This window comes from Pinus tabuliformis, chromosome 2_2 (genome assembly GCF_031772625.1).
Source record: "Pinus tabuliformis cultivar Carrire ecotype Pingquan chromosome 2_2, CPIR1, whole genome shotgun sequence".
NCBI lineage: Eukaryota > Viridiplantae > Streptophyta > Pinopsida > Pinales > Pinaceae > Pinus > Pinus tabuliformis.
The window spans coordinates 784,115,853-784,129,875 of NC_142300.1; the positions used below are offsets into that span (position 1 = coordinate 784,115,853).

The 14,023-nt window shown below is 41.3% G+C and overlaps 1 protein-coding gene across 1 annotated transcript; it reads left to right on the forward strand.

The window, feature by feature from the left end:
* The first annotated feature begins 12,593 nt into the window (after nucleotides 1-12,593).
* Nucleotides 12,594-13,667, forward strand: LOC149195037 (uncharacterized). Its single transcript, XM_089407873.1, has one exon. It carries the CDS (start codon nucleotides 12,594-12,596, stop codon nucleotides 13,665-13,667), a length of 1,074 nt encoding a protein of 357 aa, XP_089263999.1.
* Nucleotides 13,668-14,023: the final 356 nt, after the last annotated feature.

Genomic DNA, 14,023 nt, shown 5'->3' on the forward strand with positions numbered 1-14,023 from the left:
GCACTAAGGCTACATCCTGTGACCATGGGTGTACATACTGGTTTTGCATCTTCCATACCGTATTTCTTCAAAATCTGTTTGAGATACTTGGTTTGAGATAGAAAGATTCCTCCTTCTTTTTGTTGGATTTGCAAACCAAGGAAATATGTCAGTTCTCCTAGCAAGGACATTTCAAATTCTTTCTGCATGATCGAGGCAAAACTTTGACTCATAGCTTCTTCATTGCTCCCAAAAATAATGTCATCTACATACACAACAAGTATTAGCAATTTGTCATTTTCAACTTTTATATAAAGATTGCTATCTGCTGATCCTTTTGAAAAACCTTGTTGATGAAGATATTTGTCCAAACGATAGTACCAAGCCCTTGGAGCTTGTTTGAGACCATAGAGAGCCTTTTTCAATCTGCATACAAGATTTGGATCATTTCCAAGAATGAACCCATCTGGCTGTTCAATGTATGCTTCTTCTTCCAAGTCTCCATTTAGAAAAGCTGATTTCACGTCCATTTGAAATACTTTAAAGTTTTGAAAACTTGAGAGAGCAAGGAACATTCGGATGGCCTCAAGTCTTGAAACAGGAGCAAAGGTTTCTTCAAAGTCTATTCCTTCTTGCTGCGCATACCCTTTACAAACAAGTCTGGCTTTGTTTCTAATTACTTCTCCATTTTCATTCAATTTATTTTTGAAGACCCATTTTGTTCCGATAACATTTTTATCCTTTGGTCTAGGAACCAGCTCCCAAGTGTTGTTCTTTTCGATCTGCTCAAGTTCTTCATCCATTGCTTTCACCCAACATTCATCTTTGCATGCCTCTTTCACATTTTGTGGTTCAGTGGAGGAGAGTAATGCCAAATAGCTTGAGGCTTCTGCAACTGTTCTTCTTGTTTGTACACCTGCTTCTTTCTGCCCCACAATCTGAGATTCTGGATGATTCTTCTGAACATATCTGGATGGGGTTTTCTCTTCTATTCTTGTCTGCTCCTCTGGTTCTTCTTGAGGTTCTTCTTGTTCATCATTCTGTCTTTGAGTGTAGCCTTCATCTTCTTCGATGTCTTCATGATGTACTTGCCTAGGAATGTATCCCTTCTCATCAACCACTACATCGATGCTGTCAACAATTCTGCCAAGTCTTTTATTGTAGCATTTGTATGCTTTGCTATGTGGAGAGTAACCAAGAAGAATGCCTTCATCTGCTCTAGGTTCAAATTTGCCAAGCTGCTCATCAGTATTCTTGATATAGCATTTGCTCCCAAAGATTTTGAAGTGCTTTACCGAAGGAGTCTTACCACTCCAGAGCTCATGAGGAGTTTGAGTGCTGTTCACCCGGACATTTGTTTTGTTGAGAATAACAACCGCAGCATGTGCAGCTTCACCCCAGAAAGTTGCGGGAGTTCCTGATTCATCAAGCATAGCACGAGCCATTTGTTGGACTGTTCTGTTCATTCTTTCCACAACTCCATTTTGCTGAGGAGTTCTAGCTGTAGAGAATTCTCTTCTTATCCCATGTTCTTCACAGAAATCGAAAAATTCATTTGAGGTAAACTCCCCACCTCTGTCGGATCTGAGGCACTTAATTTTGTGACCTGATTCATTTTCAACCAAGGCTTTGAAGGATTTTAATTTTTCGAATGCTTCATCTTTGTGCTTCATAAGTCCTAGCCAGACAAACCTGGAGAAATCGTCAATGAATAATATCAAGTATTCTTCTCCTCTAGGTGTTCTTTTCCTGAATGGACCGCATGTATCTGTATGTACTAGCTCAAGAGGCATGCTAGCTGATTCTTCCTTCTCTGGAAAGTTAGTTCTGGTTTGTTTTCCAAACTGACATGATTTGCATATGGTGTTGTCAGGAATTTTGATATCTGGAAGATCGCGAACTGCCTGATATTTGCATGCTTTCCTTATTTGTGAAAAGCTTAGATGCCCCAACCTCCGATGCCATAACCAGTGCTCATCATCCTTGCTCAGATAGCATTGTTGTTGTCCTTCTTCAAATATGTACAGATTATTTGGAGTTCTTTTGCCTTTGATCACTGTTTTACCTGTATCAAGATCACGAACAAGACATCCATTTGATCTGAATATAACCTCGGTTCTTTGATCACACATCTGGCTGACACTTAGAAGATTATGCTTCAATCCATCAACATACAAAACATTTCCAGCCTTGACCTTTTCTTTTAACTGAGCAATGCCTTTTCCTTTTATAGTTGCAGGATTATCATTTCCAAAAGAGACTTTCTTTCCCTTTTCTAGAGCAGAATAAGACTCAAGTTTTTCTTTATCACCTGTCATATGCTTCGAACATCCACTGTCAATGTACCATAGATTTTCCTGTCCCTCTGCATAGAATTCTATCCCACATCTTTCTGTTTGAGGTTCCTTTATTTTCCATGTCTTGGTGCTTGAGGCTTGTTCCTTTTTCTGCTGAAATCTGCTCCTGCATTCAGAGTCTTCATGACCAAAGTTATTGCAAATAGAACATTCAACTTCATTTTCAAGAACCGAAAAGTTGTTAAAGGTCCTTTTTGTAATCCCTGTCATACTTCTTTGTTTTTGAGCTTCCCTAGTCATGATCGTTTTATATGCAACACATTGAGCTGCTTTGTGACCAAAGTTATGGCAAGAAAAGCATTGTCCATTGAAAAAACTTCTGCGGTTATTGAATCTACCAGCCAACTGATTGTAATTTTTATTTTCATCTATTCTTGAACCAAATTGAGAAGATTTTACCTGTGGCTGGTTGTAGCTTTTGTTCACCCTTAAGATGGATTTCCCTTGATAGTTTCTGTTTGTAATCCGTCCCTACTTTACCTGTTGATCTTCATTGTTCTTTTGCTCATTTCTTCTTGCTGCATCAAGATAACTTTTTGAGGTGGATGCTTGAGAAGTTTCTCCATTATAGCCCAGACCTGTCTTGTTTAGAGGAGACCGCTGCACATTGATAATCTCATCCAAAGTTTCAGATCCTTTGACAAACTTGAGATTAATAGCTTTTGTTTTCTCAATCTCTTTTCTAAGACCAACAATTTCACCTTCTAGTTTTTCAAGATGTTTTTCCTTTTCATCAATTTGAAATTGTAGAGTATCAATGATCATGTTCTTTTCTTCTATACATCTCTTGAGTCTAGTAATTTCATCATACAGGTTATCCACATCTACAGCATCCATATAATCATCATCTTCAAATGCCATTAACAACTTATATTCATTACCTTGTTCATCTTCATCACTGTTTGATAGACCATCACTATCTTCATGAGTGTAGTAGCTTTTCTTATTCGCGTTCTGTTTCTTGTTCCATCTAGCAGGTTCCTTTCCTTTATCCTTATAAGGAAATTTTGCAGCATAATGACCTACTCTTCCACAAGCAAAGCATTTAAAAGGTAACTTCCCTCTGAACCTTCCAGAACCCCTTTGAAGATTTCTGACAAAATTTGATTCTTCTTCCTCTTCTTCTGGGATGTGGCTTGCTTCATAATAATCTCCTTTGCCTGATGCCTTGAAAGCAGCTTCTCTTCTGTCTGATGGACCTCCCTTTCTCATTTCATAAGCAGTTAGAATTCCATGTAGCTGAGACATAGTAAGAATTCGTATATTTTCCTTTTCTTCTATTGCAGATACTTTAGATTCAAACTTGGGGGACAATGATCTTAGGACCTTTTCAACCACAATAGCCTCTTTTATTTCTTCACCCAAATTTTTCATACAATTAACAACCTCATCTACCCGAAGAAAATAGTTAGCCACACTTTCATCATTATACATTTTGAGAGTCTCATACTGAATTCTGAGAGTTTGAAGTTTAGCACGCTTTACCTGTTCGTCTCCTTCATAGCTTGTGACAATTTTGTCCCATATCTCTTTTGCGGATTTATAGTGCATTACCTTCATGAATTCTGATTGAGATATACATCCTAATAGAGTACTGACTGCTTTCGCATTTGTTTCATACTTCTTTTTCTCGGCTGCATCTGTAGGAGTAGCTGAAGGAAAAGCATAGCCTGTCTCTACGATGTCCCAAACTTCTGTACCAAGAGATTGAAGATAGGCAGTAACTCTTACCTTCCAATAATTGAAGTTTGTCCCATCAAAAACCGGTGGCCTGATTGATGCTTCTCTCTCGTAGTTGCTCATGATGAACGATCTACCTTCAAGCGATCAAGCTTCTCTGAAGGACCTGCTCTGATACCAATTGTTGAAAATAATACTGAGAGGGGGGGGGGTGAATCAGTATTATCTAATTCTTTTAATCAATCTTCCTTATTTATTCTTTGAATTATTTTTGCAAGTCAGTACCATAAAATAATGAGCATGAGCAAGGAAAAACAGATAGTCACACCAAAGAACACAAGATGTAAGGTGGAAACCTAATGTGGGTGAAAACCACCTGCTGCAATATGTCTCTATCTTCTTTCAAATTAGACACTTCTTTTACAATGGTTTTGTACTGGTGCAGTCCTTTACCAGTACGCAGGCTGCAACCTGCAGAGAGCTACAACTCTCTCTCTCTCGTTTTCCAGTCTCTCCTGGAAGGGAGCTACAACCCCCTACTTCTTTTCATAAAGCATCAAATGATCATCAAGTACATAAAAGTTACAGTCCACTACAGTTATCAGATCAGCAATAACAGAACTAACCCAGAACACCTTATCAACAGAAAAATTCAGTCAACAGAATATTTTAAGACAGATACGCAGTTTTCCCTTCTGTGGCCTGCGTCGCTACGCAGTTCACCTTCTGCTTTCCTGCGTATACCCGCAGGGATCCTTCTGCCGAACTGCGTGCCCACGCACTGTTCCTTGAACCGAGCTGCGTATTATTACTGCAGGGACGCACCCAGAGACATTATCGCGCCGCGTACTGTTACTGCTCGGACGCACCTGAAAATACTATCGCGCCGCGTACTTTTACTGCACGGACGCACCTGAACCTTAGTCGCTCTGCGTACCCACGCAGTTCTCCTTCTTCTGCTCTGCGTACCGACGCAGGTCTCCTGTATCTTCTCTGCGTCCCGACGCAGATCTCCTGTTTCTGCACTGCGTCCCGACGCAGATCTCCTGTTTCTGCACTGCGTACCCACGCAGCTCTTCTGTTAAACACCTGCGTCCTTCTGATTAGGGCCGAATAGGCAGTCCACTAGAGTGGCACAGTTGCTCAGATCTGATCATGCGCTCGAGAGATCACCCTTCACAGATTCGCCTTCAACTTTCCTTTCATATAGATCAAGCTTTTAAGACCATAACCCAAGATCTTAGATCTAAAGATATTCAATTGCAAAAGATGCTTAGCCAAGTGATCTCCTTTGCTTTATATAGGCAAGCTCCTCCTAAAATCATGGAACAATACCACGAGCCGACACCATAATAACCCAATACCGTCGGCTAAATACCAAGAGTAAAACATAAGAAACCCCACGTGTGCTTTTCTCTGCCTTGAAATGTGTGCACTGGGGGGACGCACCTCCTGAACGGCTGTCCTGCGTATCTGGACGCGGTCCCTGCATGGTGTACCTGCGGGTACGCACCTTCTGAACTGATTTCCTGCGTACTTCTTAATTTTCAATAAATTGAGAGCCTTGCCACGGGAGTTGCCATCAAGTACAACATCTGTAACATATAGCCATACCAGAAACATAATGCCAACACAATAAGCTAGACAAAAATGGTTCCAACAACCTTTTATTCCAAAAAACTTCAGAATTACAGCAAAGTCTGAGAATGCTTCCCAATCAACCAACCAACCCTTAATACTTCGTTTGGGGGGTATTTATACAAAATTATTAAATATCTTACAAAATATCTGATAGAAATAATATCTGCTGAAAATTAATGCTTCTTTTACACAGATAGAGACAGACAGTCTCGAAAACAGGGGGATAATAAATAGATGCAAAAAATTCATGCTGCGCTGGTTGTTCCGTCTTTATGAGATGTACTGGAGGTAGGTGCTACAAGTTGGTTCATGGCCGTCTTCTACTGATCCTCTGTGCTGGTTATTCTGCCTTCGCCGGACTTTCTTTAACTCTGATGTTATGCGCTTTGACCCGCATGAGTGTGATTCATTCCTATTTTCTGCATTATAGTAGATGGTCCGAAATTTTCAATTGACCAAAGGTAAGTTTATAGGATTTCTAACATGCTTTGCCACCACTCTGGTCCTGGTAATTTATGTCTCTACAGCTTCCTTAAAGTCTCGTCAGTCTCTGTGTACCTGAAGAAATTAGGTGGGATGGTGAACAGATGTTTCACCTCATGCTCTATGTAGAACAGATTTTCTAGGCTGTCATAAAGGGCTTGGCCAGATGGAAGTGCCTTCTCTTCTGAAGTACTTGAAGATGCATTAGTTTGGTCAATAGCATATGTATTCAATTTATATACATAGTCTTTATGTTTCATCAGATGATCATTACTTCCCAAAGGACTTGGCAAACCATTTTGATGCAGGATTGTAAACTTTTCTGTGAAAGAATTAATCTCTACCTGCATGTCCTGGCATCGTCTGTCCAAATTTTGCATTAGAGTTCTCATGGTTAGAACTCTCTTGATGTCTAGAATGGTGCCTGTTCTGTCTCTAATTTCTAGTGCTTCCAATTCTTCACTGGTCTTGGTGTTCAAAAAATGTATTAGCCTGTTAGCTTGCTCACGCATCTATCCCAATAAGGCTCTTGTTTTTTGAATCTCCACTTGGGCCACTCTTATCAGGTCAATATGCTCATAAATGGTTTGGATAGACCTCCACACATCACTAAGGGATTGAGTGATGTTGGTCCACAAAATTCCCCTAATTTCTGCTAGAGGTTTATGCAAAGAGAGGTCCTTTTCTAATGCTCTCACCTTGTTCTCCAATGTTTTGATCTCCCTTGTTTTCTCTCCCACATTCATCTTGGATTTATCATAACTTTGTTCTACTCTTGCCAATTTTTCTTTGACTTGCTTCAGCTCTTACACTTGGAGTTTCAATTCCTCCATGGCTTTTATTAATTGCTCTGTAGTCATAGTAGTACTGCTGCCTAGTGTTGTTGTTGTTGATGTTTCTCCTGTGATGATCTCTAATGTTGATGCCGAGACAGTGGGAGGCACTACTGTTATAAGTGTGAAGGGGGCAGTAGTGACTGTTGGAGCTACTTCAGGTGGTTGGGAGGTCGACTCTCCCTGATTTTCTTGTAGTGCTTTCTCCAATGCCTGTTATGTCTCACTCAATCTCTCATTCAGTCTCATGAGCAGGTCCATCATGTCCTCTTCATATTTCTGTTGTACAACATCTACAGTCTGTGGATGCATAGAAGGAGGCATTTTAAGCTATTTTCTAAGGGCAGCAATGTCCTCTTCTTTCTTCTTCATCAGCACCTTTATGCCTTTGGCATCTTTGGGATCATGTCCCAGTTCAATGATGATATCCTCCAAAGATTTTATCCTGTTGTCCTTTGCTAGAGAAGAAGCTTTCTCTAAATCCAACTGAGCAGAGGTATTATTCAACGAGTTTTGCAATTTATGAGCTAACATAGCTTTTTCAGCTAGCGTGGAGTATACCATATCTCCAGTCTGTTTTTGCAGCTCAATTTGGTCTATTGGGTGAATGTCCTTGGCCAAGACGTCCAGATTTGTCCTGATGTAGTCAGCTGCTAATTGTGGTTGCTGCACCTTGGGCTTGAAATAAATCATGATCATTTTGCCCTCTTTTATGTCATAAGCATACATCAATCTTTGCTGCTTTGTGGAGGCCATCTTAAGATATTGATTGTAAATCTGCAGTCTCAGTGGATCATTTCTAGCCTTTATCTCTGTGAATGTTCTTTTGATGTCAGAGGTCTGCTTACTTGGTGGCCTAGTGGATGAAACTTCTACACTATGTTGCCTTTCTAGCTCTTGCCTATGTGAGATAGTTGATGTCTCTATCACTGGGGAGGTCTGTGGGCTGGTTACCCTCTCACCTCTTAGACTTTCTATTGTTTCTTCAATGATTTCCTCTTCAGACAGAGGATTCAATCTTTGCCTTTTTCACCTGGCTGTTTTGTAGGTCCACTGATGGGTGTGGCCTCTTCTCTATCTCTTTTCTTGCCTTTTTACTCATTTAGAGGAGTCTGTAATGCTGGTATCTCTGGTGCTTTAGTTTGGACCGGAGGAATTCGCCCTTGCTGATCATTCATTGCTTGCTGCTCCGTGCCTGCCACTTCCTTTCCCTTAGAAAACCCTGTAGCTGGTCTACTAATTTCTTGTACAGGCTGCTGTGAAGTTCCAGCAGAGGATGTACCCACTCCTATTTGCTGAGGCAGCTTGAAAGATACTTGTCCAAAAGAGTCCAAGTCAAGGGTCTTTTCAAGATCTTTCATAGCTTGTTCCATCATTTCTTGCTGAGTAAGTTCTTCTATCAATGTACCCTCTACCCACTCATCCTGATTAGCAAATTGCTCTATTTCAGGGATCCTAAAATGTTTATAGGCTGATAGCCTGTTTTTTACTTTTCTGTCACTTATAAAGCTATTTGGATCATATGGTACCCACCAGAAACTTTTCTTCAATTTAAGGTCTTCCCCTAATATCTTATCAGCATCTTCCCATGCCTCCCTCTTGTTAATGATAAAAGGGCCTAGTTGGTTTCTTATTCTCAGCTGAGCCTTTTTCTTTACATTGCAAAAGTGAGTTAAATCTACATTGATAAGTTGCCTGAAATACTCCAGTGCAAACAGTCTCATAGGCACATATTTGGGCAGCTTATAAGGGCACAGTTCACAGCCATATATTTTGATTTCAGTATGATTCTGGTAGAGGTACCAGTCACCTATTCTGTAGTTTTTTTAGAGCTGTAAAATCTTCTTTATATCCCTAGAGAGCCTAGGAGGAGGAGCTCCTATCAATAAAATGGAGGCTGGATGTATAAACCAGTCAATGAATTCACAGTAGATATAAGGGGATTCACAAACATTGTGGAAGACTGAGGTCCAAAAGATCACAAACATCCTCTCTCCCTTGGAATCCAATTTCCTGATGGGAAATGAAATACTGTCTGGCTGATAATATAGCAGAAGGTGGTATATGAATGAGGTGTACTTGAAGACTCCTTCTCTTTCCAGATTTATGAATTGCACATTGATTTTATTGGCAATGAAAGAGGCATAATCATATTTGACGGCAGGGGGCTGTCCTGGAGTAAACATTGACAACATAACTAAGTTGGTCTCATCAACAAATTCACTGGTTTTGAATCCCAAGATATAGGATATCATGTCAAGAATAAGCTTGCCTATTTCAGTAAACCAGGAATGCACATAGGGAGGTGGGCCTTGAGGCTGGCAATTTGGCTTCATGAATAACTTAGCAATGCGGGTTATTTCTGCACTGGGCAATTGAGAGCCTTGCTCAAGCAAAAATCCCATGGAAAGAGGAGCAAGGGGCTGAGCTGGATGGAAGTGTAACATCTCATTGATAGATTCAGCAGTTATGTAGAAAAGAATAGTTTGTGATGGAGTCATAACTGCTTTACTGACAGGGTCATAGTTTGCACAAAAATGGTGAATAATATCTGGGAACACATTGACTAAGGGAAGGTAATACCTGGGGAGATTAGATTCCCATATTCCAAGGATATCAGAGTTACTCAGATGACTATTCCTAATTCGGCAAAATGCCTGGAGATGGTTCATATCACCAGATAACTCTTTAATTTGAAAATCTCTGTCAGCCAAGGGTAACCAATCCAGGTCTTTATGAGGTGCATTGAGGGGCGCAACATTGAGGGCCACAGGGGCTTCCATGTTCAGTTCTCTGTGTTTTTAAACTGGAGGTCAAGTTTCTGTGGAAAAAATGGGCAAAACAGCAGTTCTGGTTGTCTTTTTTTTAGAGTTATGGACTGAATTTACTTGAATTTGGCCTTGTTGGGTAAAATTCACAGAGGAAAAACGAAATTACAGGTTGGGGAAGTGAAAACGGGGTAAATAACTGTTTTTTAGAGGCAAACAGTGAAATTGCAGGTTGACCGACGAGCTAGGGAGCAGGATGTTGGACTTTGTTTGGTCGGGTGGCGAACTGTATGCTCGAGCAATTTCTTGGACGTAGTTTGCATGAAACAGTTTCGCAAAGAAAAATGAATGAAAATGGGTGAAAATGACATTTTCTCGACTTTTTAACAAAATTTGGCTTTTGCGGCGCTTTTTGGGCGCCTTTTGGTCGGATGACATCATCGGGATGTGACGTTTTGTCGTGATGCGGGGGTACGGGATGCTGACTAGGCAGTGATGTGGCAGTGACGTCAGCGGGCGGGGTCAGCAGGAGGGCGGTAGGTGGTATTGGCCCGCACTGCTTATGGATCAGAGTGGATTTGGTGGGGAGGGCCGCGAACAACGCGGGGATGAGCCACACGTCCAAGGTACGGGCAACAATACCACAGTTCCCCAGGTGGTAAACTATGGTGGATGGAGGCATAGCGATATGCATTGTAGCCGTCCGATGGGAGGGCGCCGATTGGACGGTTGGCGCTCTTCAGAGACGGCAGAGGTTTAATGTGTGGGCCCCATGTATAAAATCAAACGTTTTAATGGTGTTGGGGTTGGTTTAGCTAGGCTATTTAATTAACCAGATGTTAATTAACTGCTAAAATTGCACACACGAGGAGGGTTGTTTAATAAGTTCCAGGTGAACTTATAAATTCCCAATTTTTTAAACAGTGGTATGGTTTATATTTAAACCGGGGCGGGGAATATTAAAATTTGGGGTTTTTATCTATATATATAATAGGGGGATGGGAATAATTTGCATGGGATTTATAGAAAATAGGGTTAGTGTTAATATGAGAGATGACGAGGGTTTCTGAGTAACTGCAACAGTTTCAGAGCTGGAAGTGAACAGATCACGGATAGCAGCACTGTTAAGAAGGGGACAAAAGCTGACTGTCCAGATGGGTGCAGAGGGGTCCATTGGGACCCCCACCTATAAACAAATAATCATGCAGAAACAGAGGCAGCAAGCAAAGGAGGGAGTCAGAATCTCGGGGAATGACAGGCTCAAGCAGAGCGGCGGGAAAAACAAGGAGAAAACACAAGTGGAAGACAATGAACCAAGCAGCAATACAATAATCAAAGGCAAAGAAGATGAGGGTTTGGAAGATAATGAAGACAGAAACGCTTCAGGACAAAATCTGACAGGAAACAAGGAAAAACAACAAGGAGCAAACGGGGAGCCCACAGACAGCAGGCGGGGGAACAAAGAGAAGGAAGGGGACACAAGCTCGAACCCCAACAAAGACTCAACAGCAAACAGTATTTGTAAACCAAGGAAAGCTAACAGTCTTAGAGTTGTAATAACGGATCCAGAGATACAAGCCTATCGAGAGCACAAGACAGAACATGCAGTCATATGCAAGTTCATGGGAATGTGGCCAACTGAAAGAGCCTTGTGTCAGTGGATCAGATAGCATTGGAAGCCCAGAGGAGATGTTAAACTGCATTTGGGAGCCAAAGGTTTCTTTACAGTTGTGTTTACTAACCTGGAAGACAAGGACAGGATTTTCGATGGAGGCCCGTATTTCATGGCCTCAGCTGGTCTATACATGCGACCATGGAAACCGAACTTTGTTCCGAAGAAGGAATCCTTCACTCAGGTTCCAGTGTGGATCCGCTTGTTTTCTCTCCCGATAGACTATTGGGGTTTGAATGCTCTAAAGCAAATTGGAGATCAGTTGGGGACTTTTATCAAAGCCTCAGAGGCAACATTGCAGAAGAAATACACCTCTTACGCAAGAATATGCGTGGAAATGGATGTATCAGGGGCATTGTACGAGGGGTTATGGCTCGAATATAGGGATGATGATTATTTTCAGGTAATAGACTATGAGCAGATCCCGTTTCGCTGCCAGAAATGTCACGAACACGGACATCTAATAAGGGAATGCCCTATGAATAAGAAGGAGGAGGACACTAAAACAGAACCAGCAAATAAAGGCAAAGATAACTTTATAACCCCGAAGTCAAGGCAGAGAGCCAACAGAAGAAGGGCATACAGAGCAGGAATAGATAGAAACAACAACAGCAATACCTTTGAGCTCTTGGATCTGGAGACAGACTCAGAGGAGATACAGAAAACCAAAGCAGCAGATAAGGAGCCAAGAGACAAGGAGGAACGAACCAGGAAAGAAGAGCAAGAGGACAAAAACAACAACGAAGTCCAAATGGGGGAGCAACCAGAAGAGCCAGAGGAGGACACAGACATGTTGACCAGTGATGGAGGGAGCGAGGACATTGAGCTGGAGGAAGTTTTAACCCGGGAAGGGATGAATCTACCCGCCATAGTGGAGAACTGGAAAAATCAAGGTATAGAAACGGTACCAAAAGAAGAAATCAAAAAAATCAGTGACCTGTTTACAGCAAGGCAGAAAGCAGCACTATAAAGGCAACATAGAAAGCTAGGCATAACAAGAGGTAATAGTCTCCACCCGAAGAGTCTTCTATGGAATTCATCAAGCTCAAGGCAAAAGAAGAAAAGGGGCTGAAAGACAAGCAATGAAGCTCTGCAGGAGCTAGGAATGATAATGATCAACTCAGGGAAGATGAAGGCTCTTAGCGCCTTACCGTCCTTTCAATAATACCTCAAGTTTGTCATGAAGATCATATCTTGGAATGTAAGAGGGCTAAACAGCCAAGCAAAGCACAGACTTCTGAAACGCAAATTCCAGAAATATAAACCGGAAATCATGTTCTTACAAGAAACCAAATGCAATGGTTCCAGCATGGCAAGGATAACCAAGAAGATAGGAAGGCACATAAATTTTCTAGAAGTTGAAAGTCAGGGCAGAGAAGGAGGCCTGGCAACACTATGGGACACAAGAGAAATTCAAATACTATCTGCAAAAGTGAACAAGCACTTCATTGCTGTGGAAGCTCAACCCACAGGTAATTCTGAATCATTTTTATGTGTAAATGTTTATGGACCTCAGAAGATAGAAGATAAAATCAGTTTCCTGAATTCCTTAAATAGGCTCATTAGCAGGCATCCAATGTCCAAATGTATTATGGGGGGGGACTTCAATATGATAACAACCCTTCTAGAGAAGAAAGGGGGTTTAAGGAAACTTAATAGGGATGCAGAGTCTTTTATTAGTTTCATTGAGAATGCTAAATTGGTAGACATTCATACCAAAAGTGGAAATTTCACATGGAACAATAGAAGAGGGGGAAATAGAATGATAGCCTCTCGCTTGGACAGATTTTTGGTTTCTAAGAGCATCATAATGGATGGTATCCTTGTAGAGTCAGATATCCTTCCCAGTGGAGGTTCGGACCATTGGCCAATATCGCTCATAGCTGATGTTCATGGCACACCAAGGAATAAACCCTTTAGATTTGAAAAATTTTGGTTGGATCATCCCAACTTCCTTCAGATGGTTGAAAACTGGTGGTTAGAACCTCTGGAGGGTGAGGGCTCCAAAATGTTCAATTTGCAGAAGAAATTAAGACTTATTAAAGATAAGATAAAAGAGTGGAATAGAACAGTTTTTGGAGATATCTTCAAGGAGAAAACCCTTATAGAAAATAAGTTGGAACAAATTCACAGAGAATGGGCAGCTAGTCAAAGCAGTGAGGAATCCATTGAACAGGAAAAAACTCTCACTCAACAGTGGCACAGTCGATGTCGGCAGGAAGAAATTATCTGGAGGCAAAAATCAAGGATTTAGTGGCTAAAAGAGGGAGAGCAGAATACCAAATTTTTTCACAGATCTGCTCTAGATTACAGAAGTTCAAACAAAATTCTTGAGATGAGAAATGAAAATGGGGAGTCAGTGAAGAACCACCATGACATATCAGAGATGCTCTCAGCTCATTTCAGATCCATAGCACAGGAACCGCAGTTAAACAGAGGAGAAGCCATTAGGGAACTTCTAAAAGCCATTCCCAAAGTTGTCACCTCTGAGCAAAACTGGGCCCTTAGTAGGGAAATCACATTGGAAGAGGTAGAGGAGGCTGTAAGAAGCATGCCAAACGATAAAGCCCCTGGGCCGGATGGGTTTACAATCAATTTTTACAAGGCTTG

Bases quoted from the DNA above. Each gene is read 5' to 3' on its own strand.
- LOC149195037 (XM_089407873.1), top strand. From the start codon at position 12,594: ATGAAGATCATATCTTGGAATGTAAGAGGGCTAAACAGCCAAGCAAAG.